The sequence below is a fragment of the Vulpes vulpes genome, chromosome 10 (genome assembly GCF_048418805.1).
Source record: "Vulpes vulpes isolate BD-2025 chromosome 10, VulVul3, whole genome shotgun sequence".
NCBI classification, from domain to species: Eukaryota; Metazoa; Chordata; class Mammalia; order Carnivora; family Canidae; genus Vulpes; species Vulpes vulpes.
In genome coordinates this window covers 5908962-5935785 of record NC_132789.1, presented here as the reverse complement: position 1 = coordinate 5935785, position 26824 = coordinate 5908962, and the positions used below count along the sequence as shown (strand labels likewise).

At 48.7% G+C, this 26824-nt stretch overlaps 2 protein-coding genes across 4 annotated transcripts in view; one reads left to right on the top strand and one right to left on the bottom strand.

The window, feature by feature from the left end:
• DNAH10 (dynein axonemal heavy chain 10) overlaps positions 1 to 9279 on the top strand; it is a 134308-nt gene extending 125029 nt beyond the window's left edge. The window contains exons 69-79 of the mRNA XM_026017081.2: positions 894 to 1077; positions 1667 to 1867; positions 2565 to 2774; positions 2949 to 3044; positions 3718 to 3889; positions 4360 to 4491; positions 4671 to 4882; positions 4974 to 5141; positions 6983 to 7163; positions 8262 to 8407; positions 8930 to 9279. Coding sequence (XP_025872866.2) covers positions 894 to 1077; positions 1667 to 1867; positions 2565 to 2774; positions 2949 to 3044; positions 3718 to 3889; positions 4360 to 4491; positions 4671 to 4882; positions 4974 to 5141; positions 6983 to 7163; positions 8262 to 8407; positions 8930 to 9076 — 1849 coding nt within the window. The 3' untranslated portion in view covers positions 9077 to 9279. The remainder of the gene's footprint in view (positions 1 to 893; positions 1078 to 1666; positions 1868 to 2564; positions 2775 to 2948; positions 3045 to 3717; positions 3890 to 4359; positions 4492 to 4670; positions 4883 to 4973; positions 5142 to 6982; positions 7164 to 8261; positions 8408 to 8929) is intronic.
• Positions 9280 to 9885: 606 nt separating this feature from the next.
• CCDC92 (coiled-coil domain containing 92) overlaps positions 9886 to 26824 on the bottom strand; it is a 30762-nt gene continuing 13823 nt past the window's right edge. For all 3 annotated transcript variants that reach the window (XM_072725020.1, XM_072725019.1, XM_072725021.1), the window contains exons 2-4: positions 14218 to 14364; positions 13570 to 13611; positions 9886 to 11299 (exon numbers count right to left, since the gene is read on the bottom strand). In XM_072725020.1, the coding sequence (XP_072581121.1) occupies positions 10524 to 11299; positions 13570 to 13611; positions 14218 to 14347 (948 nt within the window). In that variant the 5' untranslated portion in view covers positions 14348 to 14364 and the 3' untranslated portion in view covers positions 9886 to 10523. The remainder of the gene's footprint in view (positions 11300 to 13569; positions 13612 to 14217; positions 14365 to 26824) is intronic.

The following is a 26824-nucleotide window of genomic DNA, read 5'->3' as shown; positions in this document are numbered from 1 at the left end:
GAGAAGTACAGAGTAAACCACGTGTGTGAAGTCTTCTAGTAGCCACATTCGGAAAGAAACAGATAAAGTTAAAATTAATAATATTTTACTCAACACATTAAAATATCATTTCAAAAAAAGTAAAAAATAAAATAAATATCATTTCAACATGTAATCAATACAAACATTGAGATATCTCACATGGGGTCTTAAAATTTTTTTGGTATTATATCTTCAAAGTCCTGCCTGTGTGAATTTACCCTTGCTGCCCATCTCAGCTTGGACTGGCCACACTTCACATGCTCAATAGCCACACAGGTCTACTGACCTTCCATACTGGACAATGTGGCTCCAGGACTGAGGCCAGGCAGATGACTTGGGCTTGCAGACTCATGCTCAGATGGCAGCGAGTGAGCGAGGCTGGGTGGGGACTGTGACAAATCGGAGCAGTCGACCCTGGTCCACAGGGTCGTTCCTGTTCACACCAGTGGGCAAGGGGGACCCAGAGTGGCTGGATCCTCTGACTCTTTGAAAGAAGCTACAAATTTGGGGTTCTACATGAAATTGCTCAAGCCTGATGTGTTGGCAACTCATTTTCAAAAATCTTGAGAAGTGGGCCATTCAGGACATACCTGTGGAGTTGTTGGTGTGGAACCTCTGGGCTGTGTGCCAAGAGGACGTCCACCTTGAAGGGCCCCTGTCAGGAGGCATCCCCATGGATGTGCTGGGTTGTGCTAGGGGATGCAGTGGGGCCCCTGTCCCCTAGGACTTCATCCTCTCGTGTGTGATTGTGCATAAACACTGGACTCACCTATGCAGAGCTATAGCAGAGGAACAGCCAGAAGGTTCTGGAAAGGATGAGGCAAGTGTGCTGTGGCTGTCCTCCATGAGGGCCCCCATGTTTCCCTCACTAGGTATGTGCAGCCCCCGATGATCAGCTTCGAGGCCATCTTTGAGCAGAGCACGCCAAACTCGCCCATTGTGTTCATCCTCAGTCCCGGCTCCAACCCTGCCAGTGACCTTATGAAATTAGCTGAGCGCAGTGGTTTTGGAGGAAACCGCCTCAAATTCCTTGCCATGGGTCAAGGTCAAGAAAAGGTAATTAGTTGTTGGAAGGAACAAACTCTAAATGTAGGTGATGTCACTGGCCTCCATTAGCAATGGGCTAACATCTGGTTTCAAGGGTGCTGCTCCACGGTGAGCTGGGTGCATTTCCAGTCCCTTGAGCAGCACTCGGGTACCAGGATGATGTGGGACACTAGGATGGTTCTAGAGTGGGCATGCTGTCACTGCCCGACCTTGCCTGGACGTTGTGCTCTGTTGTTTCCAATGTCTGTCCACACATAGTCCATCTTTCCTCCAGTCTTAGTGACATCCCTGTTTCTAATTAGGGTTGTCATTATCCCCGTGGCATGGCCATGGGGGTAGTCAGGGCACCGCTGCAAATGTCCCAGAGAGCCTGGAGCTCCAGGCTGGGACCAGCCTGGTGGCCCAGTGGCCCTGAAGGGATTCTAAAAGATCAGTTCTTTGAAGGCAGCCTCTGTAGCTCCTGGGTCACTCATATCTTCGTGCCTTCTGCTGGAGTGGGCTCTTTGTTTTCTCGGGGCATGGAGTGGGTCTCTGGGAGATCACAGGGTCGGTGTGACTTTGGGACACTGACTCGTTCCTTCTCTCCCCATCAATGCAGGTGGCTCTGCAGCTGCTGGAGACCGCGGTGGCTCGTGGGCAGTGGCTGATGCTACAGAACTGCCATCTCCTGGTCCGGTGGCTGAAAGATCTGGAGAAGTCCCTGGAGAGGATCACCAAGCCCCACCCAGATTTCCGCCTGTGGCTCACGACAGACCCCACCAAGGGCTTCCCCATTGGAATTCTGCAGAAGTCCTTGAAGGTCTGGCTTTAGGACAAACACCCCATCCCCACAGCCCCGTGCCTCAGATCACCACCATTCTGCCGTGTGTGTGCATGTGTGTTCGTGTGCGTGTGTGTTTGCAAATAAACCTAGGACACAGCCAGACTCTCTTGGCCACCCTTCCCACTTCAATCTCTTCCTTTCTCTTCAGAGATAAGCAATGCCCTGCACTGGGTGAGTTTTGGGGGGGCAATTATGACTCTCTGGCCTGCCTTTACCACTTCCGCATGTATCCAAAACAAGATCTAGGTTCGTTGTCCAATACTTCCCATTTATTAAACCTTCTTTTTATCTCTAATGATAGGCCCACCCACATCTAGCTCTGGTGTCTTACATGCCCCATTGAACTTACTCTTCAGAGAAGTTCTGTTTGGAAATGTCATCTGTCATCAGGGGCAGGTAGAGGGAAAACTTTACTACTCCCATTTTGCATTTGAAGATTCCATGGCCCAAAGAAGCTCAAGAACCTTCTTTGGGCCATTTGATGAACAGGAGCCAGAACAGTATCTAGTTCCTTAACTTCTTTGGGTCCTTAACAAGAGACTTTTGCTCTCTGGGGAATGGGAAAGGTGGCCACACAGAGGTGAAGGGAAAGCCTGAGATGTCTACATTTTGCACGCTCTTCCAAGCTGGACTCAAGGGCCTGTGGTTTCTGTCATGATTTACCTTCTGGCAGGTTGTTATGGAGCCACCAAACGGGCTGAAACTCAACATGAGAGCAACTTATTTAAAGATCTCTCATGACATGCTGGAGCAGTGTCCGCACCCCGCTTTCAAATCCCTGGTCTACGTGCTGGCATTCTTCCACGCAGTGGTGCAGGAGAGGAGAAAGTTCGGGAAGATCGGGTGGAACGTGTACTATGACTTCAACGAGTCTGACTTCCAGGTGAAGACATGTGGTTGCTGCTCCTCCTGAGGAACTTCCTCCTCAGCCAGCTTGTCTCCCCCCCACCCTTTCTGCAGCTAGGACGGCTGCTCCTGCCTGCACTTCGGGAGAGGGGCACAGCTTGAGCGACTTGGTGGGCTGGACGATAACCAAGCCTGTCCCTCCTCTCTTAAGGTCTGCATGGAGATTCTGAACACATACCTAACAAAAGCCTTCCAGCAACGTGACCCTAGGATCCCGTGGGGCAGCCTCAAGTACCTAATTGGAGAGGTAGGAGCGTCTTGGGGGACCTTTCATGGGCTGCCTCCCAGGGCTGGAAGTGGGCTGTGGCCTGGTGCCCTGTGCATGACCTCTGAGCCCTTGGTGACTTCCCTCTTGCTTCTGCCACCTATCAGCTGAAGGCCCTAGGTCTCTGAGGAATTCTATTGGCTCACCACCTGGTTGTCTTTCTTCTAAGCGGGTTCCATCCACATGGAGGTTCTAGATTTATCACTCCTGGGTGCTGTGTTCTCTAGGGGTCGGCAGTTCCCCACCTGGCTATGCCTTGGGCATGTCGTTGTAATCTTGCTCCTGTTCAGTAGGCACGGAGGTCCACACTGGGGACCATGACTTTATACAGGCCTCCCTCACAGCCTGCACATGGCTCACACAGGGACATCACCAATTCCAAAGACCAAAGTGGCGGCTGGCTTCTTTAGTTGCTCTGTGGTCTGTTTACTGTGTTTGGGTATTTTGCAAATGGCATACAGGCTCCCAGCACTTCACGAGGGCTGCATATCACCTGGGGCACCTGTTTACACCATGGGTCAAAAGGCATGTGATCAACATGGTTTGAGCTGCACAGTGGCCAGGCCAGCAGGAGTCTCCCCGAGGGCACCTCAGGTCTCAGGGTTCCCCTGGCGGGTCTTGGGTTCCTGGCCAGCTCTCGCTCCCCATAACTTAGGTCATGTATGGAGGACGGGCCATCGACAGCTTTGATCGACGCATCCTGACCATCTACATGGATGAGTACCTGGGAGACTTCATTTTTGACACTTTCCAGCCATTCCACTTCTTCCGGAATAAGGAAGTAGACTATAAAATCCCCACTGGTGATGTAAAGGAAAAATTTGTCGGTGAGATTTCTCAGGCATCAAATATATGTTAAAAGTGTTTTCTAAGGGAGATCCACCATACATTTCAGCTGTTCTGTTTTCTATGGTAGCCTTGTTGGCTCTTCTGACCTCTCTGCTGGTGGGGATCCTTGACGGGTGGGCCTGCTCTGTTACATTTTTTTTTAGGGGGCCCAGCAAGTCCTTTATAGCCTCAGTGCTGATGGAGTTAGTTCAGATTTCTTGCCTGGAATGATGACAAATACGTCAGATTCTGCCCAGAAGGGCAGAGTGGCCTAGGAAACTCCCTGAGCATTTTCATAAATGATTAGTACACAGCTGGAGTAGGGTATGGTGGTATAGATTTTTTTTTATTTAAAAACAGGTCACCCATTAAGCAGTGGAAATTAGTCTTGCATATCTGGGGATGCTGAGGCTGTGGGACCTCAGAAATCGAGGGTGGTATTACAGGGTATTCTCTGTTCTGATTACAGAAGCCATTGAGGCCCTCCCACTGGCCAACACACCTGAAGTGTTTGGTCTTCATTCCAATGCTGAGATCGGCTATTACACTCAGGCAGCTCGAGACATGTGGGCTCACTTGCTAGAGTTGCAGCCTCAGACAGGTAAAGTCTACCGTGGAGGACTGAATTAGTTTGGTTAGGGTGGAAGGTGTTGGCACAAAGTGCTATTGGTTCTTGTAGTTTCTATATTGGTGATGCCATTCCAAGAACTAGAAGGCTCTGGATGCCCCAGTCCTAACACCCAGATGCCATGCTTTTCCTAAAAAGTGTCCTGGTTTTAGGGGAATCCAGCAGTGGCATCAGCCGAGATGATTACATTGGCCACGTTGCCAAGGACATAGAAAACAAGATGCCTAAAGTCTTTGACTTGGACCAGGTCAGGAAGCACCTGGGGGTGGAGATCTCCCCCACGTCAGTGGTACTTCTGCAGGAGCTGGAACGCTTCAACAAGCTTGTTGTAAGGATGTCCAAGTCCCTGGCTGAACTTCAGAGGGTGAGCATGCTCCTAATGTGCAGACCACGGCCTAGATGCTCTACCCACTTCTCTGATAGTCATGCCTGATTGCTCTCCATTCTGTGCACAGGCCTTGGCTGGAGAAGTTGGAATGAGCAACGAGTTAGATGATGTAGCCAGGTCTCTTTTCCTCGGGCAAATCCCTAGTATCTGGAGAAAACTTGCCCCTGACACGTTGAAGTCCCTGGGAAACTGGATGCCTTACTTCCTGCGGCGGTTCAGCCAGTACACATTGTGGGTAAGTAAGATGCAACAGGCTCTTCATTGGTTCAACGTTCAGCCTGGACCCACCTGACCACCTCAAGCCCCTCTCTAACTGCAGTGGTGCCTTCTGTTGGCAGTTGATTGGGTGTTCTAGAAATGGTCTTGGACTCTACAGGCATATCTGTATCTTTTTTGTCCTTTTCGTTTTGTTTTCAAGACTTTGAAGCATATTATGCACAATCTGATTTATTCATCTCAGAGTCCATCTTGGCCAAATGTACTTCCTTTAAGAACATATACTTATTTAAAGATTTTAAATTTGGGGGAATCCCTGGGTGGCTCGGGGGTTTGGCACCTGCCTTTGGCCCAGGGCGCGATCCCGGAGTCCTGGGATCGAGTCCCGCGTCGGGCTCCTGGCATGGAGCCCGCTTCTCCCTCTGCCTGTGTCTCTGCCTCTGTCTCCTCTCTCTGTGACTATCATGAATAAATAAAAAATAAATAAATAAATAAAGATTTTAAATTTAGAGACACCTGGGTAGCTCAGTGGTTGAGTATCTGCCTTTGGCTCAAGGCATGATCCTGGGTCCAGGGATTGAGTCCCACATCAGGCTCCCTGTGAGGAGCCTGCTTCTCCCTGTCTCTGCCTGTCTCTGTGTGTCTCACATGAATAAATAAGTAAAATCTTTTTTAAAAAGGTACATGACTCAAAAAAGGACATTACTTGAAAAAAAAGATTTTTAAATTTATTTGACAGAGAGAGGGGGCACACAAGCAGCGGGAGGGGCAGAGGGAGAGGGAGAGGGAGAAGCAGACCCCCCACTGAGCAGGGAGCCCAACGTGGGGCTCAATCTCAGGATCCTGGGATCATGACCTGAGCTAAAGGCAGAAGCTTAACCACTTGAGCCATCCAGGTGCCCCTCTAAGTACATTTAGATCTACTTTAGTCTTTTTTAAGGGGACCCTGTTTTATAGATGTTCCGTGTCCTTTCCCCTGATGGACATTTAGGTGGCTCCATTTGGGGTTTTTTCTTTTTAGTCAGTGTGGACAACACTCTGGCGCACGTGTCTTTGCATTCTCACACGAGTCTATTTCACGGGTAAATCCCTCCAACAGCAGAGTTGGGTCCCAGGGTGTGCACTTTGCATTCTGATAGCTCTTGTCAGACGGTCTTCTCGACAAGTAGAAACCACAGTGAACAAATACGATTATTTCCTTCCTCTGCCGCACTGGCTGTTCTTAATATTTTGGATCCTTTCTCCCTGATAGGTAAATCATAATATGTTAGGATAGGTAAATAATACTATGTTTGGGTGTGCATTTCTTTAATTATGTTGAGGCAGAGCATATCTTACATACACGTAGATACCTTCTTTTCCCGTGAATCTTTTTGTGTCTTGATTTCCTTTTTATCCAGTTCTCTATCTTTTTAAACTGATCTTTTAGAGCTCTTTGTGTAGCAAGATTGGCTCTTTGTCTGCCAGTGTTGCATTTCTCCCAACTTGTCATAAGTCTTTTGATTTTATGGCATTCTTTCCGTTAGAAAGTTTTACATTTTTATTTAGTCAAGTGTATCAGTCTGTTCTTTTATGGCCTCTGGGTTTTGCATTCCCAACTCCAAGATCGTGATGACATTCATTGGTGATCTGATCTGGTACTTTTGTGGTTTCACTTCTTTTCTAGCTAAATCTTTGTTTCCTCTGGAATCTAGTGGTTCAGCTTGTTTTCCCCAGCAGGCTGCCAGTTGTTCAAATACCCCTCTTTTTTGCCTCTACTGTGAAGTATGCTTTTATCATGAACTAAACTTCTGATCAGCTCCAGCCGTGGCACTTGATGGTGGCCCCGGGCTCCTGCCAGTTTCCCTCCCTCCCCTCCAGGTTACTGAGAGTGAGCCCAGTGTGATGTGGCTCTCGGGGCTGCACATCCCAGAATCCTACCTCACGGCCCTGGTGCAGGCCACCTGCCGGAGGAACAACTGGCCACTGGACCGCTCCACCTTGTTCACGCAAGTGACCAAGTTCCAGGATGCAGATGAAGTAAATGAGCGGGCAGGACAAGGTACAGTCAGCTTGCGGTGGAGTGTCCCTCCTTGGGCCACCCCCGATTCAGAGGAGCAAGAGTATGTGGGCCAAAATGGGCCAGGCCATGTTCAAAAACGAGCTAACATTGGTTAACTGCCGCTAACATTGGTGCTGTGTGTGTACTAACCGTGTCTTGACCTCTCTGAGGGTGAATACATGGGCTTCTCTTCCAGTTTCAATGCCGAGACCTGGGGTTGATGTCATAGGGACCTGAACCATGTTCACCCTGCTTGTTTGTGGGAGTAGGCTCCTCAGTCAGAATTAGATCCTTCAAAGAACTGGATCCCTGAGGGCTTCTCTGGAAACCCTGAGGGGCCAGGGGGGTGGGTGCAAAGAGGGCAGGTCAGACCAGGTTGTACCCGTTAAATTATAATGTCAGGTCCCTTCAGCATTGGTGACTGGTGCCACAGACTGGCTGGGAGCTGCCATTTCCCAGGGCTGTGCCCCATAGAGGACCTTTCACTGTGAGCAGCAAGAGCCCTTGAGTGAGCTTGGAGTTGGGGTTCATGGTGGAGATTCAGGGATGCTCACTGTCCCCATAGCACAAGGCCAGCGAGGTTTCAGAGGAACTGGCAGGTATCAGGGCCACCACACTCTGTGGGCGAGCGACTGTCCTCTGCTACTGTGAGAGTCTGCGTGTTCTGCTCCCCAGACACCATTTTCTCTGCCAGGCTTTGACTTTCTACTCCCACTCCCTCTGGCTCAGGAGGGGTTTGGGATTGCTGTGGTACCAACTGGTGCTTCTGTCTTTATAACCTGGGGGCCCAAGCGGTCTAGGTCTGTGTGCCTTGAAGCAGATTTCTGTGAGAGGCAACCACCCCTTGTCTCCTTGGCCAAGGCTGGGGCGGGGGGGGGGGGGCTCCTGAGGTCTACAGAGTGTCCTTTCTGGGATGTCCCTCTATAAAAGAAGAAAGGACGACCACCTCTTCTGGAAAATGGCCTGGGCTGTGTCTGGGGGAAGGAAAGCCAGCTAGTTGCCTTTGTGTGTGTGTGCTACCGACATCTAGTAGAGCTGCTGCACAGCAGCATTGCTGGTGCCTCCATGTCAATCCTGGTCTCTTCCTGGTATCTCTAGGATGCTTTGTTTCAGGACTGTATCTAGAAGGTGCTGACTGGGATGTAGAAAAAGGCTGTCTTATCAAGAGCAAACCCAAGGTGCTGGTGGTTGACCTGCCGATCCTGAAGATCATCCCCATTGAAGCCCATCGCCTCAAACTGCGGGTAGAAGGCTGACGCCTGCTCCTGTGTCCCCCCCTCCCCCACTTCTTAGCGTCGGGTCACACATGGGGTGGTTCAGACAGTCTTGCCCTTTAAAACACGGGGGCTTAACCTTTTGTGGATGGGGGAAACCTTGAGACAGGACAGAAGCTTGGAGCCACACATGTGCACTTGTAAGCAGAGACTCCCTGGGCAGCACAGCTTCAGGCGCAGAGCTGTGATCCGGCCTGACTTCAGGAGAGACTCCTCCCTTCCCATCACATTCTGCGGACATTGCTTGAATCTTAAAGTACTTACATCTGGCATGGCAGCAGGCGCCTCCTGCCTGGCCTCGAGCCCAGATCTGCTTTTAATGTGTCTGTGGGAAGCCCTGTCCGCCTTCAGTTAGCGGAGGGAGGCTCGCAGAGCCTCGGCCACGGCTTGTAGGAGGCACACTGCCCTCGGCGCTAAGGTGGAGTGGCACATTCCCCTGGGCCTGAGCTCCTGTGCCCTCCGTGGGGATCTCACATACGGTTTCCTTTGCAGAACACCTTCCGGACGCCAGTCTACACCACCTCCATGAGAAGGAATGCCATGGGAGTCGGCCTGGTGTTTGAAGCTGATCTCTTCACCACGAAGCACATTTCTCACTGGGTGCTGCAGGGAGTGTGCCTCACCCTGAATTCCGATTGACTGGGCAAAGAAACCCACCCTGTGAGCTCCATCTGGGCTGGCGGTTGCAAATGGGAATTTGTAATAATGGTCATGTCCCCGGTCCCCTCTTGGGGCCTGGAAAGGCTGGAGGTGGACTCTTTCCATATAAATTAAGCTGATAGTTTTATTTTTCAGCTATTTCTAAGGATTCTGCATATTTGAAAAGTAAATACTAGAAAGCATTTTAAGGTATGTTGTTTTCTTTCCGTTCTCAGAGGAGACGTGTGATTAGGCAAAGATGCCGGGCTGCTGGGTGGGGTCACCAAGTCCTCTTCCAGGGCCCATAATACTGCCCAGAGCAGGGATGGCCACCCCTCCCACCTTCCAGAGCTGGACAGCTGGGGGTGGGGAAGGACCTTCGGCTGGTGTGTAATTCCCACCACCTGGCCGGGTCTGTGTGGCACCGCGTGCAGACTTAGAACAGCCCGCTGGCTCCTGGGCATCCCTTCCTTCTGGCACCCTGGGGCCAGGCCTGCTGGAGGGGAGGAGTGGCTTTACTCTCCAAGGATGGAGCAGGGTGGAGCATCAGCAGGGTAGAGGGGCAGGGGCCAGCCATGGGCCTGAAAGCCTACAATCTTCATAGGGGCAGCTCTGGACAGTGCCGTAGAATAGGGACTCCACTTTCTGGAAGACAAACTGCCACCACTGGGCGGGAGCCCTGGCACATGACACAGGGTGAGAATGCAGTAGTGACTGAGGGGCCAGCTGCTTCTGCCCCTCCCACAGCCTCCCTCCTGCCCCCACTCCTCCCTCGGATAGCTTAATAAAAGACACAAAACAGAAAGAGGCAGGTTTAGAAAATAAAGTTTGTTGGGATCTTGAACATTTTGGATAAAACTAACAAAAACTATGAACACACATTCAGATTGTGGTGATATGAGAAGTAACATCATCTTATTTAGTTCCTGTGATATACACATACAGCTGGTCAGCTACCGGTGCTGCCCTGGGCAAGGCTTGTTGGGAGGTTACAGGGTCTCCAGGTGGGAGCAGGGGCTGCTCCGGACGGGCTGCCCTGGAAATTGGAGCGAGAGGGTCAAGGTCGGTCGGCATGTATTGCTCCGACTGCATAATGAGGCGTGTGACTATCTGATTTCATTAACGCTGAGTAGTGATGCAGCCTGTGGCCTGTGCTTTGTCCACGAGCGCACGGAAGTTACACAGAGTGGGATTAAAAGCAAGCGATTCGGCACACAGGTGTTTGGCCACAGCAATTAGTAAATACATATTCTGCAGCAGGGACACGATCATATTCTGGTGTCAGTGAGAGGGCAAGAGGAGCAGGAGAAGAATCTGTTGACAGGTCTGAAAAAAATTTGGCATGCATGGGAATTAAAAAAAAAAAAAAAAACGTGTGGATGAGTTTTTCCTAGTAGCAATCACAGTGCATCGACAGCCAAGGGTGAAGGGTTGCCTGGAGCAGGCCTCACACAGTTCTGTCCGTCCCTGAGTGCTTCCTCACAACCTTTCCTCCATTCACCTGGTCGACTGCCAGCGTCTCCAACTCAGGCTGGGTGTGTGGTGGGGCAGCATGGTGGATGCGATGGGCCACCCCCACATGAGCCTTGTGTTGCTGCTCGCGGGCTGGGCTGTGCCGCTCACTTGAGCCGCGGTCGGAGGCGATGGGGGGGATGACCAGAGGCCTCTCCTTGATGAGATGGGCCTCAGCTGACTCCCTGGCCAGCAGGAATGGGGTGGGGTCAGGCATGGCATCCACTGGCTCCCGCAACAGTAGTTTCCGGCTCTCGGCCCCAAATCTGTAGACCTCTTCAAATTCCGGGTGCAGAGGGGCTGAGAGGCTCTTTTTCATGCGGCGGCGGGGCGTTTCAGGCAGCTTGTCCTTGGGGGGCGCCGGCTTGTAGCCAGCCGGCACAGGGCTCCCCGATGGGCTGCCATCCGAGGTCCCACTGGCGCTCATGAGCTTTCGCTTGGCGGCGTGCAGTTGGGCAGTCAGGTAAGCGATGGTGCTGGCGCGCTGCTCCAGCTCGCCGGACAGCATGTTCAGCTTGTGGCTCTTCACCTTGAGCTCCTCCAGGTACTTCTTCTCCCGCTCCTTGACGGTGTTCTCCAGCACCACGATCATGGCGTTCTTCTGCTCCAGCTCTTTGAGCAGTTCGTTGTTCTCTTCCTCCTGCAACTTCAGTTGGGCTTCCAGTTCTTCACATCTTCTCTTCAGCTCACTGCTTCTGGAAGACCCATCTCCTAGAAAAGCAAGCCGAAGGATGGGTTTAAGACACCCCCTCCCACCCGCCGCCACCACCCCAAGCAGAGGCAGGGAGTCCTCCTGTCTAGGCTGGCCCCTCTCCCCAGCACGGGGATGGGTAAGAGGGCTGCCAGGGGCCACGGGCATCTTGCCCCTGCCTCCATCACTCTCCCTTCACCAAGGTGGGGACCCAGTGCCCTCTGAGTTCCTTCCAGCTCTCGGTGCCCTGGCTCATTGCACAGAAGAATGCCTCCACACTTCAGAACTGCTCAAGTCACAACAGGCAGTCTCAGGGTATTGGAACAGTGAGCAGATCCCTGTTTGCTTGGGCAGCATTTACTAAGTGCCTGCTTCATTTGAAGCACCATTTTGAAAGACAACTAAGCACAAACTCTGAAGCTGCAGAGAGAGAGGGGAGGCCGCCACCTTCCCTGCCGCACAGGCCCTCTGTCTCAGCATGTCTCAGAGTGGTGGGTATCCCTGTGCCTGTGCTGGGGCTCTGCCTTGGCCCCTGACCCACCCCATGTGTGCCCACCACCAGCCGCTCATGGATGCCCCCGGGCTGCGGGGGCCTGTGCAGGACAGGGAGCCGGCATCTGCGGGCACCTCTCACATGAGGTAGTGGTGGGGTGAGTGGGGACCTGACTCCAGGGCTATGGACCGATGTTTATTGGCTCCCAATTTGGATCTCTTCCGTCCACCTGTCCCCGCCTCCCTGAGACTCCAGAGAGCTGCTCTTTAGTTCCCAGGGATCACCACCTCCAAAGTGGCACCTCTGATTTCCACTCTTCTATAGGAAGCTCTGCTCTACCTCCTCCACCTTTCTAGAAGTTTCAGTCTTTCCCCATAAAAGCTGCATGTGCACTGAGCTGAGGCAGCAACTGCTCTTTATCACCTACAGCCAGACTCCCCAGCTGCCCAAGTGCTCAGTCATAGTGTCACTTTTTAAGAAATAAAAAACCTTTTTTTAAGTCACCAAACATGGGGCTCGAACTTAAACCCCGAGAGATCAAGAGTCACAGGCTCTATGGACTGAGCCAGCCAGGTGCCCCTCACTGTAGCATTTTTTAAACACATTCTCAGGTCCCCTCCTTGACCCTTGGAATCAGAACTTCAGGAGAGGGAGTCCAGGAGCCTGTATCTTCACCCTGGGTCCCTAGACTGAGCAAGTTCTTCAACTGCTAACATAAAGCAGTGATTTCCAGTGCTGGGAGGGGGAGCTGCCCCCACCAGGACCAGCTGAGAGCTCTCCAAATGCCCCCACAGGAGACACGTTGGACACACTGTCACCTTGGGCCCCTGCTGCTGCTGATGGTGGGTGTGTGGCCTTGGGATTTAGGGCTGAGAACCTCGAGGGGCTCTCTAAAGGCCAGGGGAGGAGGAATCAGGCATATGAGCTCCTTCCTCCTGTATGTAGAGGGCTCAGGGCAAGAATCATGCTTCTTCTGAACAGCCTGGCCAGGACGGGGCATGGAAGTGAGGACACCCTGATTCCTGCAATGTGGATGGCAGGGGTGCAGGACACCCTATTCTCCTGAATCCCTGGAAGCCCACATCCTGGCCCAGGGATATGGGGGTGAGGGGGGAGAGAACCTGGCAGCATAGGGTAGGCTCTGGTCTCCAGGCTCCTCCTCTGCCACACAGACAAAAGGACATCTGGGCCCCTGAAAGGTATCCTTAGGAGACTGTAACCTGAGTGCCACGAATGGAAAAGTCAGTGCTTGGTCATGCACTGAGACCCATGGAAAGGTCTGTGTCTGTCACTGGGACTCGGACACACTCATGAATAATGACTGCCGTTGTGCAGCCTATTTAGGAAAAGGCATCTTGACTCCAGTATGGATTCTGCACTTTCCAAATCCTCACTCAGTTCCAGGGAGCAAGCTATTTGTTGTTGGACACAGAGGCCCCAGTTCTAGCTCCTCTGCCCCAGATGCCATCAGGATGTTATCTTTGGGGCTCCCTGAGGATTCTGCTTGGGGGAAGAATTTCTGGGACTGCAGTCTATATAAAGGCATTCACGATCCTTTGGGGACTGTCTAGTCATTTGGTGGCTCATTCAACCAGTGTGTCAGGAGTGCCCGCTCTGTGCCAGGTCCTGGGCGAGGCTTGAGGGACAGAGGAGGAGGGACCCTGCTCCTTCTCCTCTTTCTGGCTTATCTAGCAAATACATTTTCTTCTAAATATGTAGCTAGTGAACAAATGGCACCAACATGTGCCATAATGGGAAATACTATTGTTAATTCACTTTTGGGGAGGACATTCTTACCTGTCTGGTCTGAACTTTTGACGGTCAGCTCATATGTTAAATCTAAAAATGAAACCATATACATTAATTTTGTATGTTTACAGTAGGTTTCAAAGCCTTTATCAGCTCTGAAAAATGCAGAACTGATTCCCATGATCAGCCTGCGAGTTCTGCCCAGACAGAGCAGGGTTTGGCAGTATTAGTGGCAGGCGTGCAAATGGCAGGAACCACCCGTGGCCACTATCCTTCGTAGGGCTCAGGGAGACCCTCCCTTCCCTCAGGCACACCCCAGCATCCATAGTTAGCAAGCAGCTTGCTCTGTATGTTACACTTTGGTGATCAGTTCCAAAATGCACTGTAAATCCTAACCATTGCATTTTGATCTTCTAAGTCCTCAGTATGCCAAGAAATGGCTTTGCAGCTTTACACTTGGTGCATGTCGATTAGGCAAAGAGATGAGGGAAGACACTGGAATGGATTCCAGCAATGGTGGGCTTAACCATGTCAGAGAGAAGAGTGAAATCCCTTCTCACTCCACTTCTAAATGAGTCTGGCACAGCTCCTGAGCCAACTGCTGTGTGAGACAGTCCCGACAACGGGCCCTGCTCTGCTCCACAGCCCCGGCAAGCCTGGAGGCCCTGCTCAGGAGGTCGTGTGGGGCCCTGGTACCTGTGCAGTGTTGCTGCAGCCGCCTGATCTCGGCGTGCAGCCCCTTGAGGGTGCTGGCGTGTTCCCGCTGAAGGAACAGGAGGTTCTTCTGGGCACTGTGCAACTGGTTCTCCAGGTTTGTGGCTGCCATGGTGACATCCAGATGACCTGCGAGAAACAGACCCTGGTGGCTGTCCCTGACAACAAGGGTTGAGGGGGCCAGGCTGGAAGAGGGTGCTGCCTGCAGTCTGCCCTCCTTGGCTTTGGGGAGTTGCAGGCAGCATGAGGCTGGGCTCCAGAGGCAGAAGAGGTACATCAGGCCTGGGCTCCCTGGTTCCAAATCCTAGTCTTTCCACATGCCACTGAGTTTCAACAGACTGTGACCCAAACTGCTAGACTGCCAAAGATTTCCCTGACAGTGTGGGTACATGCTGACAGCATCCTCACAGGAAAATCGGGCACCTGGGCAATGAGGTGAACATTTCCTCAAAATGGTATTGAGAGCTGGCCAAAGCAAGCAGCAGAAGGAAGAGGCGTGGAGAATTCTAGAAGGAAGTCCCTGGATTTCAGAGCTGAGAGGAGCCCTACATCTTTCTTTGGGAAAGGGCCATGTGGTGACTATGGGAATCTGGAGTCTGTCCCTAAAACCTGCCTCCCACCCACGGTGGCTTCAGTCATCAGCAGCTCACTCAGGGCCTCATATTCTTTGCCTTTACTGTAACTTGAGAAATGTGGTGAAGTCAATTGGGCTTTCTGGAAAAGCAACTAAAGAAATTCAAGACGCCTTGCACAGCACTGAAAAATGCAAAAGACTAAATGTGGATTATTTGCTCAATTATTCTTGCAAATGCAGAACCTTAGAGGGCATTTTTCCTCATTTGCTATGCCAAAGAGCCCTCCCAGAGGAGACACCACTTCTCAAAGGGCTTCCAGTCTGTGAACGGCTCTGGTACTATCACCACATTGGGTGACACCCATCACTGGGATTTGCAAGTGACATATTTACACCCCAGCTATGGAGCTAAGAAAAGTTCATAACTGGAATTCAAGATATGTGTCTTCACTCACAGAGAAGCTTCCTGAGATGTCCTTGGGACCCAGGCTTTGCTCCAAAGGAAAGTTAAGGAGGAAATAGAGTGCGGCAGGCAAGCCAGAAAGAGGGAGAGTACAGGGAACAGGTACAGAGGAACAAAAGGACATTCTGGGGGGAGGGATGCAGTGGGGGGACACAGCACAGCACAGCATCTGGTGGCAGTGTTAGCCACTTCCCCTTGGCTGGGGGCAATTTGGCAAAGTCTGTCTAGAGCCTGGGAGTATATTATCCCTATGACTTTGCAATTTCATTTCTAGGAATCGACCAAAGGACAAGATTTATTTTTGTGTGAAAAGAGACAGCCATGACAATGGCCATTACAGTGCAGTTCACAGTCAGAAAAGACCGGAATCAGAATCCAACAAGAGAGAACTGGCTAAGTAAATTATAGCGATCGTTCTAGGGAACAAAGATGAGATTTCCCAGGCCTTTAACTTGACTTCAAGCTGGCTACGGCTGAGGCCAGGGTGGAGTTTCCATCAGACAGAGTTTTTCCACTGGGAGCTGTGAACAGCCTTCCAGTTTCCACCACGAAGGCAGGTCTCTGCTGCAAGCACAAGGGTTCCTGGCCAGAACCTGGGCCAGGCAGGGACATATACCTGGGACCCCAGAGTTCTGGAGAGCCCATGTCACTGGCCAGCATGTGGTCTGGAGGCAGGACACTGACTCTAATGCAGGAGCCAGCCAGGCCAAGGAGCAGAGGGGGCAGGCCAGTGTGCTCCTGTGAGAAGGAGCCCCCTCTGCCGTCCTGCTTGATGCTAACTTTATAGGCACGCCTTGCTCAAAGAAAACAGGAAACACTGAAATTTCAAAACCTTTGTCCAGCACTGATAGTACAAGATGATATGTGCCCATAACCTACCAGAGGGGGCAAGGCAGGAAGTAAAAATATAACCTCAGTGGCCACCCCGTTCCAATGATGGTGTGGTACTGCATTTTATTTGTAACACATTTAAATCTGATGTAAATAAGCCTTCACATTCTAATTGCCTCAGTGAATCAGCAGCTTTGAATTGTACTAAATCTGTAATTTGGGCAGCCCAGGTGGCACAGCGGTTTGGCGCCGCCTGCAGCCCACGGCGTGATCCTGGAGACCCCGGATCGAGTCCCACGTCAGGCTCTCTGTATGGTCCCTGCTTCTCCCTTTGCCTGTGCCTCTGCCTCTCTCTCTCTGTCTCTATGAATAAATAAATAAATAAAATCTTTAAAAAAATCAATCTGTAATTTATTAGTTCACCGTGGCAAGCACAGAAATAAGAATGTGCCCTTGAAGCTTTCCATTGTCATGGGCAGACAGTCTTGGGAAGACACACAAGGTGAACAGGAAGACTGTGACCATATAACATGCAGAGCTGGCAAGGGAGCCATGGTGACTCCATTTGGGGCCGTGACAGTGGGAGGACAGGGGTTTTCAACCCTGTAGCACTTCACCTGACTGGCACTCTCTCCTTCTCCACATTCTGCTGATGTAACAGGCCTGAGTGAAGAGACACTATCCGTGCAGGGCACCCTCCAGCTGTAGGATACATACCAACAGCGCAGGCCCGCTTAGGCCCAAAGAAACAAGTCACGTCTCCAAATGGCATCCAAGCTACTAATCATTTTCCATCTGCTCAAAAGGCTAACAGTATCACTGACTTCTCAATGACAAGGAATTGCTGGAGCTTACCAGAAAGCCATGCTTTAAATTTCTTATCCTTAGCTCTTGTGACATACAATTCCGTGTCATGACCTAATCCTTCCAGTAAATTGTCAAGAATGAAGCTACGGAAGCCTCTTGTTTAGGCTCTGGAGACACAGCTGAGAGGTGTGGCTAATTTGGAGGAAGAGAGGAAAGTGGTCCTGGGAGGCTTAATTCAGAAGCTCTGAGACACTTGGGGAGTCAGAGACATGAAGGAGCATTCATGACGCATCCCTGAAAAGGTCAGCATGATCGATGAACATAAAAACACAGGGCATCTACTACCCATGAATAATGCATCTTGCTTGAGCAAAGGCATTCATCCTGTCTCAATGGTGTGTCAACCAGTAATGGAGGGCGACACTCACAGAGCACAGCTTTGCACAACACTGCACTTTCTGTGTCAAAAGGGCATTTGCTACAAATTGTGGGTTCTCTGTATTGCAGGTGTTTGTCTTGAGGAATCCGATTTCATTTCCAAGCATCACTGGGAGCTGTCAGCAATTTCAGTTATTGGCTCAGCACGGCCTTGACACTGCCCCCCCTTTCTGCTCAGAGATACTGTCCTTAGCTGCAGATGATGGGCTTCCACGTGACTGGCATTCCAGGACCCAGCCACAGGGTTGGCCAGAGGGCAGGGCCCACGCCCAGGGCGTGCACACCTCTGCCAGGAGAACTCCAGCCAAAGCAGCGGGCACAGGCATCTCGGAGGGAGACCTGTTGAATAGGCCACCTTGACCACAATTTGGAGGTTAAGCCACATATGCATTTTTTTTTCCTGTGGTAAATTCACTAGGTAGTAAATTTCTGTTAATTTGCTATTCATTCTATGTGTTCAGCAAATGAGTGCTTGACAAAGGCTTGCTGTTCTGAATTCTAAAGACAGGTTTTAGAGACCTGGCCAAGACTGCCTCCTAGAGCGGGGAAGGATGCTGACACCATCTCTTGGTGATAACACGCTTTTAATGAAGGTCCTTGGAGAGACGTCAGCTCCGACCTCACTGAGGCTGCTCTGTGGCAGCATGAGGACAAATAGCCTGTCAGTAGCTCGAGTCCAATTCTCATCCTAATTCAAAAGTAATGTTCTTTCCTCTCTTACAGGGCATTAATGTATAAATGATGATATGATAATTTTATTTATGGGCCATCTCCACTTGTACAAGCACAAAGTGCTCTCCTATCACTTACGTTGTTTGTTCTTGTAATACTCCCCTGAGGAAAAACAGGAATATCCCACCAACAAGGGAAAACACAAATCAGAGAATGCTGCATCTGAGCCTTGCAGCTTCTCTGGGCCCTCAGGCTCTGTGGGCGAGAATCTTGAAGATGGAGGTAGGTCTCAATTCCACACAGAAAATCAGACACTTTTCCAAATGTGTGCATCGCTAATACTCTGACACGGCGGGGAAGTGAGTAGGGTACCTCACAGTGGCCTCTCAGCACGGGGAGTACACTGTTCCTCCAGCTGCACCAGACCCGGGCAAAATGACAGCCTGCTACTGGGGCCCACTAGGGCTCACCAGGGCCCACAGGCTCTCTGCTCTCCAGGTTAGACAATGACCAAAGGGCACTGACCATCCAGGATGGCAAAAAGGCTCGCCAGTGAAGTTTTCCAGGAAACTGGCTAAGGGCAGGACATTCTGGGCCTAGCTGGAGCCTTCATGAAGTGGCTAAGTCAGCTTGGGGAGGAAGAAGGCACACACAGCATTGCATGTGTGTCCTGGTCCAGGGGGTCCAGCCATATACCTACTCCGAAAGCCAGGGCCACACTCCCTCTTCCACTGAGGCTGACTTAGCAATGAGTCTGTGCAGGGCCAAAAAGCCGCACCTTGGTCCTGCTGCCAGGAGCAGCTTTGGTGCTACCATGGGGAGGAACTAGAACCAGACTTGCTTTTGCCACCTTTTAAACACCTACTTTTTCTTCAACATCCCTCCTAAGCGTACACACAGATCTTACCTACATCTTCATCTGCAAACACGGCTCTGATCATGTTGCATCCATGCAATGCTCTTGGGATTCAGCCTCCATTGCCAGAGGGCCTGCCTGATTGGCCTGCTCTCCCCAGCCTCACCCCACAATGTCCCCTTGGGGCTCCACACTGTAGTCCTCCCTGACTTGGTCTGCCACCCCTCCCCCAACACAGAGACTTTGCTGGCTTGTTCCCTCCATCTGGAACTCTCCTGGAAAACTATTCCCCACCCTCTTGCCTAATGAACTTCCATTCTTCCTTCACATCTGAACTCATGCATTACAGACCAGCTTCAGATAATCTGACAAGGCTTCCTAATGTTGCGAATGGAGGTCTCAACAAGAATTACATTGCATTAATCAAAAAGCACGGCAGCACTGGTTTGAACATGACCTCATCCCATAATTCCTTGAAATGCCAGAAGCAATATTTCAAAGTGTGCCTGTACCACATTTCTTAGACTAAAAGCAATGTAGTGGCTTTGATACGAAAGGGTCACACCATTTAAAAATGGGAAACTTCTATCTTCCTGGGCAATCAAAAGCAGACTTATCTTTTCGCTCAACACACAGCTTATGGAAACAGGGTAATAATTTTAGAGTCTAAAAAAATAGCACACTAGCACTCACGTGGTAGCTGTGAATTAGTTATAAGAAGCTATTTTAGATTCTAGTCATGAATAAGTTATAACCCATTCACGGTAGGTTCTCTCATGCCACAAACGATCAGAACAGCTGTAGCCTGTCCCGCCACCCTCTCTTGTGCCTTCAGCAAGGCCTGTGACGCGACAAGAGCCACCCAGCTCTGAACAGACCATGGCATCCCAATGCTCTGTGACAGGGCCCTCTGTGGCCTCCTGGGGACTCCGTGGGTCGCTTTACCACAGGTCCTACAGCACAGGCACTGCCATGGAGAAAATGGAGGTTGGCCAGTGGTGAAGGCTATAAGCATCAACATTCAATGTAAGAGGAGGAGGGGATTTCTAGCAGGCAGGTGGTTTTCTAGGCAGATTCCTGGACTCAAAAAGTTGAGGGTGAAAGAAACCTTCAAAAATCAGCTGGCTATTTCAACCCCTTTTATTTCAAGATTAAGAAACTGAAGCCTGAAGAAGATCTGAACATAGTAGGATAAACAAGACCAGAATGGACAAGCCCTGAGAAGGCAGACAGTACCTGGGATTAACTCTGAACCCCATCTTGTCACTGAAATCACCGCATTATCTAACTCATAGCCTTGTTTCAAGAGCAAAAGGCAATCATGTACAGTGTCTGGGTACGGTAAGCACTCAATAAATGTTAGCTACATTGTTTTTATGTAAATACTTGCCAACAGTTATGCAAACATTCACCCAAGTTGTTTACTGAGTCGTACCCTCCAGTATTTACAGAACATATTCTAAGTATGGAAATGAGAGAGCAAAGAAATTCTAGTGACCTCCAAAGACAGAAATATAAAAGCAAACAGAAGTGTTTTCTGCTGGCCTTTATCTTCCATGTGCACTGAAGAGAAGCATCTGAACAGAGAATAGAGTTAGGCAGAGCAAGGCACCCTCAGGGACAGTAAAGCCTACTTTTTACTTAGAAACAATATAAAATACTCTACAAGAAGCTAAAAGAAGGTCCAAGACTAATTAGGCCATCAACTCTCAATCCAAAATATCCGCTTTGAGAAAGGAAACTTGCTGTCTCTGAAAATGAATACTGACATTATTCTGAATTCACAACAGTCCTAGATAAAAAATTGTTTTATGTTGTAGGACCTGACTATTTCTACTGATACATGTATGTAAGAAATTCAACTGGTAAGTTGAGAATCTCCAAGAATTAGGGCACCAGGAAAAACGACATCATTTCTAGGGAGTGTAAGCATTCAATAACCACTCCAGAAGTAAATAAATAAATGTTTTAGTTTATTTATTTATTTGACAGAGAGGGAGAGAGAGAGGGAATAAGCACAAGCAAGGGGAGCAGCAGAGGGAGAGTGGGGAAGCAATGGGGAAGCAGGCTCCCCACTGAACAGGGAGCCCGACATAGGACTCAATCCCAGGATTTGGTGATCATGACTTGAGCCAAAGGCAGACACTTAACCGACTGAGCCACCCAGGCACTCCTAGAAATATTTTGGTAAAGAGAATGAACACTATGACAAAGTGGAAGCAAAAAGGGGGCACTTGGGCGGCTCAGTCGGTTGAGTGTCCAACTCTTGAATTCTGCTCAGGTCATGATCTCGGGGTCATGAGACTGAGCCCTACATTGGGATCCATGCTTGGCATGGAGTCTGCTTGGGATTCTCTCTCCCTCTCCATTTTTCCCCCCTCTCTCCCTCTCCTTATGGCCCCAGTCATGCTCTAAATAAATAAAATCTTTTAAAAAGCCCAAAAACCAAAGTAGAAACAAAACAAAAAGTGCAATTATTTTTGAAAGTGACAGAAAATCTTATTAATCGTTTTCAGAGAATTAGGACTTTTTGGAAAGATTTATTTATTTTAGAGAGAGAGAGAGAAAGCACAAGTGTGAGGGGCAGAGGAAACAGAGATGAATTGTTGGGTCCTATCTCTGGCTGGATAGGTAATACATCTTTTAAAATAGGTATGTGTAAAAGCTAAAAGAGGAAAACTAGTAGAAAGCAAAGAAAAAAAAAAGCATCTTCTTTTTTTGAGAGCTAGCCATCTCACAAAGTAATCTGAATGTCTGCCGATAAAAGGTTAGCATGCTACATGTAAAATCTTCAATTACCACAAATGATAAGGTAGATGTGTACTTACTGATAAGGAAATACTCCAATAGGTTAAGTCAAAAAGCATATTAAAAGCTGTATATATAATGTCATATTTTTGCATTTATATAAGTAGAGACAAAACCTAAAAGGGTATACAACAAAGCGTTAAAAGCATTTATCTCCAGATGGTGGATTGTGGATGATTTTTACTTTTTAAAAATTCTATTTTAATACTCCCTAAAGCTGCTTTAATGATGAACATATATTATAGTCAGAAAAAAATTATAAAGTGATTTCTCTTAAAAAAAAAAGATGCAAAGATGCAAAGCAGTATCACATTTTAATTATTTTGTTCTAGGGTAATCTTGGGTTGCTAGAATTGTGATTAGTTTACCAGAACCAAGAATAATTAACGGGAAGGCTGTTTTTACAAAAGCAACAATTCAGTGTCCCCAAGACATGCAGAAAGTGATCACAAGGAGCACTTGAGTATTTCCCTGCTCCCATGCATTATACATTCCGGTAATTCTCTGACATTATCCATCATAAAATACAAGGCCTGTCAACAATTCTTTAGACACTAACAGCCATTTCCTCCTGAAAGCATGTACAGCCTAACATTAAAGTTGTAATAGATGTGATTAGAGAGATTGGCAATTAGACATGGGAATGTGATATGTGGCTGTCTGGGAAGTCGGCACTCACTAGGGGCCTACATGATGGATTTATTAACCAAGTTTCTCTGCAGTCTGATTATCTCATACTTTAAGAGTTTCTATTTGGCCATGTCAGGTGTCTTTATACTGGTAGGGGCTCAGCCCCTCCATCTGAAAACATCTCAGGAAGAAGCAAGTCTGTATTTCAGACTGAGAGTGTTGCCAAGGTGGGCAGATGCATGAGCTCCATGGTCTGAAATCACATGGTACCTTTTGGGAGTGCACTGGGCCTCCCAGAACACTGGACCACTTAAAAGCCAGAATACCCACACCCTTTAGCAGACCCCACCCCAGGAAGCAGGCACACCAGCATCCCCATCTCCTGGCTTGGGATGGGGTGGGGTAGATGTCCAGGCATAATGACGGTACAGACTCAGCTCAGCACTTTCTACTTCAAAGAGGAAGTGTTAAAGAGAGGTTGCCTTTAGGAAAAGAGATGGCCAAGTGACCAATGGTCTGTGGTGGCTCTGCTTGGCCCTTCCCACTCTCCCTATGTCCTCCTCCTAGCCTTCTGCACAGCATCCAGAATGACTGTCCTCTGGGGACCACCCTGGGAGCCTCATTTCATAGACGAGAGATGAAAACATTCACAACTCAGTAGCAATGCCACTTGTGAACTTCTAATAAGCTTGTCATTTACCAAGATGGTCCTGAGCTAACAATTTAGGGACATATAAGTCTCACAACTTACCACACACACAGTTCTACCCAGTGACATTTTCCTTTAATGGAAGGGAAAATAAGCAGGTCATATCTGATTAGTGTTTCCATTTCTACACTGACTGTGATTACTGCAGATTTTAATTGCCTTTTGGTTGATAACCTAAAAGATGTAGTGACCCAAATGCAGAACTGCCTCTTCACAATAATGAAAAAGGAGATTCTCCTTAAATCTTAGCACTTAGTACTTTGATCACAATCTAAGTTGTATTTCCTAGGCTGAGAAGACATGTTCACTTGCTTTAAACTTCTCTGCCTATGGTTTGCCAAACAGATGAACCGTTTCAACTGATATAACTGATAGGGCTTCCTTTATCCATCTTGTGGACCTGCCTAATTATAGTGTAGATTTCAAGGAAAGAAAGGTATTATTAGCTGACGCCCTATACACTTTAATTTAGCCAAACTTTTCCTTTATTGTTTACAAAAGGTAACATAGTCAATTGTTTCATTAGTGCTAATGGAACATATTTAGCCACACCCTTCTGGGGCATCTGGGTAGATTTTCACTTACAGAAAAAAAGAGACCTAATCCTTGTGCTTTAGGGGGAAGAGCTCTGTCTAGTCCCAGCTACATCATCTTGGACAGCTTCATAATTTGGCTCAGCAATCAAGCAAAAGTAAGTCACCTCCTCTGACTTGCCCTTCTGCAAAATGGGCCCACATTAATTACCTGAGAAGAGTTTAAACAGGGTAAACAGTAGATATCTTTAAGATTATTAAAATAGCCTAACAAGGGATGCCTGGGTGGCTCAGTGGTTGAGCATCTGCCTTCTGCTCGGGGAGAGATCCGGGGTCCTGGGACCAAGTCCTGCATCGGGCTCCTGTGGGTGGCCTGCTTCTCCCTCTGCCTGCGTCTCTTCCTCTCTCTGTGTCTCTCTCATGAATGGATAAATAAAATCTTTAAAAATAAAATAAAATAGCTCAACAATAGTCAATTCAGTAACCAAAGTCACAGTGGCCAGGCATTTAAGTGATTACATATCCTCCGATGATCACTAATATGTTTTTTTTTTTTTTAAGATTTTATTTATTTATTTGACATAGAGAACACAAGCAGGGGGAGCAGCAGGCAGACAGAGAGGGAGAAGCAGGCTCCTTACCGAGCAGGGAGCCCTATGTGGGACTTGATCCCAAGACCCTGGGATCATGACCTGAGCCAAAGGCAGACGCTTAACCCACTGAGCCACCCAGGTGCCCCTAAAATATTTGTTTTTATTGGACACTTATTTCTATGAAATAACATAGCTCGAGTACCAATAATTTTAAAAGATAAACTTGGTCTTTTAAGGAGGTATTTACCTAGATCTTCATCTCCTATCACTTTTTTTGGATGGCTTTGTGGCCCTTTGACTCTCCATCCGGTCATCTGACAGTCCTGACCTAGGATTATTCAGTTCCTTCAAAGTTTCCTTTCCATGAGCTTCCTGTGCTGTGCAGAATAAATGAGGCACATTTACTGGTGGCATTTCAGGCTGACTCCCATAAAGTTCTTTCTTCTCACAATGAGCCTTTATTATGTCAGGTCACGAGATAACTCCCAGGATCCCACACTTCACTTCTTCAGTAAATTGTGTATTAGGTTCCAAAGAAGAGGACAGCCCTTCACAAAACCTGGATCCACTGGGAAGGTCTGTCCCTTAAACAGGCAATGCTGAGAGCCAGATGAAGCTGATGAGCTCCAGGAGGCTTCCAGGTGCACAAGTGCTGTGCGTGCCATTGCAGGGCTCGTCTTTGCAACCTAACTTGGATCTTACGAGGTAGACGAGCCATCAGTACAGTAGCCCAGTGGAAATAAAGGAAAACAAAGAGAAGTAAAATAAGAGGTAGGGTGGCTGCATTTCATCGATGAGCTATCAGCCATGGGAGGAGAGCAGAAGAAATTGGGTAAACATCACTGTGTCTTGTAAGGCATTTTAAAAGAATGGAACAGAGTTCAGTATTCTTATTGAACTTTACCTTTTTTTTTTAAGATTTTATTTATTTGAGAAAGAGAGAGACAGAGCACACAACCAAGTGGGAGAGGCGGAACCAGAGGGAGAAGCAGACTTCCCGTTGAGTAGATAGCCCAACATGGGCTTGATTCCAGGACCCTGAGATCATGACCTGAGCCGAAGGCAGACGCTTCACTGACTGAGCCACCCAGATGTCCCCCATCCTTACCATTTAAAGGTCACAATTCTTTCACACTTTTGTCACTTTTTCCAGCTGTCTTTTGTTGCTTTCTTCTTGTATTTGACCCCATGCTCCCACATTGGGGTTAACTAGAATGTTGGTTCATGACACACTCTTTCAGGGCTCATTTCTATTTAGATACTTTCAATAATGTATAATTATTTAGATACTTTTAATAATGTATCCAATGTATCCACATCTTTGGAAATCAGCAATTTTGGCTTAGGGTGCCCAGGTTTTCCATTTGAAGTCCCAAATTCTTAGGTTGAGTGTTTCAGTGTCTTCTGGTTCCTCCAACTCTGGTTAAGGTGTCTTGGTCAGTTGGGAACCTGCGGGTTTGTTTTTCCTTCTGCTTTGCATCCTGGGCAGGGTGGTCACCTCAGGTCATGCAGGTGGACATTTCGCTTGCAGGGTGTGGGCGAGTGTCAAGCAACTTCTACCTCAGACCACTGCTTCATGTGTGCCCCACAATGAATGCCCCTTCAGCTGGTTTTGCCCTGATTTTCTAGGGTTCAGACACTAATTTACAATGTGCTAATGGTGATGGTGTTGGATGACAATCTGTTCTGTCTCTGCCCTTAACACAGCCTCTGGGTCAGTCCATGCCATCTGGGCAAGAAAATACTCAAAGACATTTTTTTAGTCATAAGCTGAAAATTATTCACAAGTGTTAGTAATTATGGCTATTATTTACCAAGTGTCAATGCTCCAGGCTCATAGATAGATGATCATTTAATTACTGAAACTACCGGGCAAGATAGGTATGATTATGACCACTTTTTAAGGAACGAAGGCTCAGAGGAGTAAAGACACTTGCCTCAATTTACAAGCACTGTGTATATGAACTAAATGTAGATTTGTTTCCAAAGGGGACAAAGGGGACATCTTCTCTGCCCCAGGCCTTCCTGGTGTTCTTTAATTCCAGTGTACGGTGTTTGGAACCAGGTTTCATGGCAGTTCCAGGAGAAGGCGTCACCATGCACCATGGAGCTTCCCACCCCAGTGGCCATTGGAGAATGGGGCAGGCATGATGGTGGTGACAGCTGCCGCTGCTCACCTAGCATAACAGGTGCTGGGCATTGTGCTGAGTGCCATCTATGTCGCACCTCACCAGATCCTCACAAGTCCTGTGGAGTGAGTACTGTCTTCCTAACTGTTGGGAAACAGGCACCGGCAGCTTAGATGATCTGCTCTACAGATATCACACATTAATCTGGTATTATCTAGCTCCCTCTTTTCTTCCAAGGAAGGAGTTGTGCTAATACAAGCCTACATTTTACAGGAAAGACCTAGCTCTTGGCTCAGAATTTCTTTTCGATGAGTCTTAAAGCATCCAATGATGCGATTTTTACCAAGGTTTAACCTCCTCCACCAGTTGCACTCCAGTGAAAGTGGACTGCATAGAGGAGTTCCAGTCATCTAATGAGCCCCAGCGATGCAGCAGGACAGTTAATCTGAGGATTAATTCTCAAATGGCCACAATTTGAATCCTAGCCCTGTGTGCTTTAGACAAGCCATGCCTAGCTCTCTGTGCCTCACTATCATTATTTGCAAA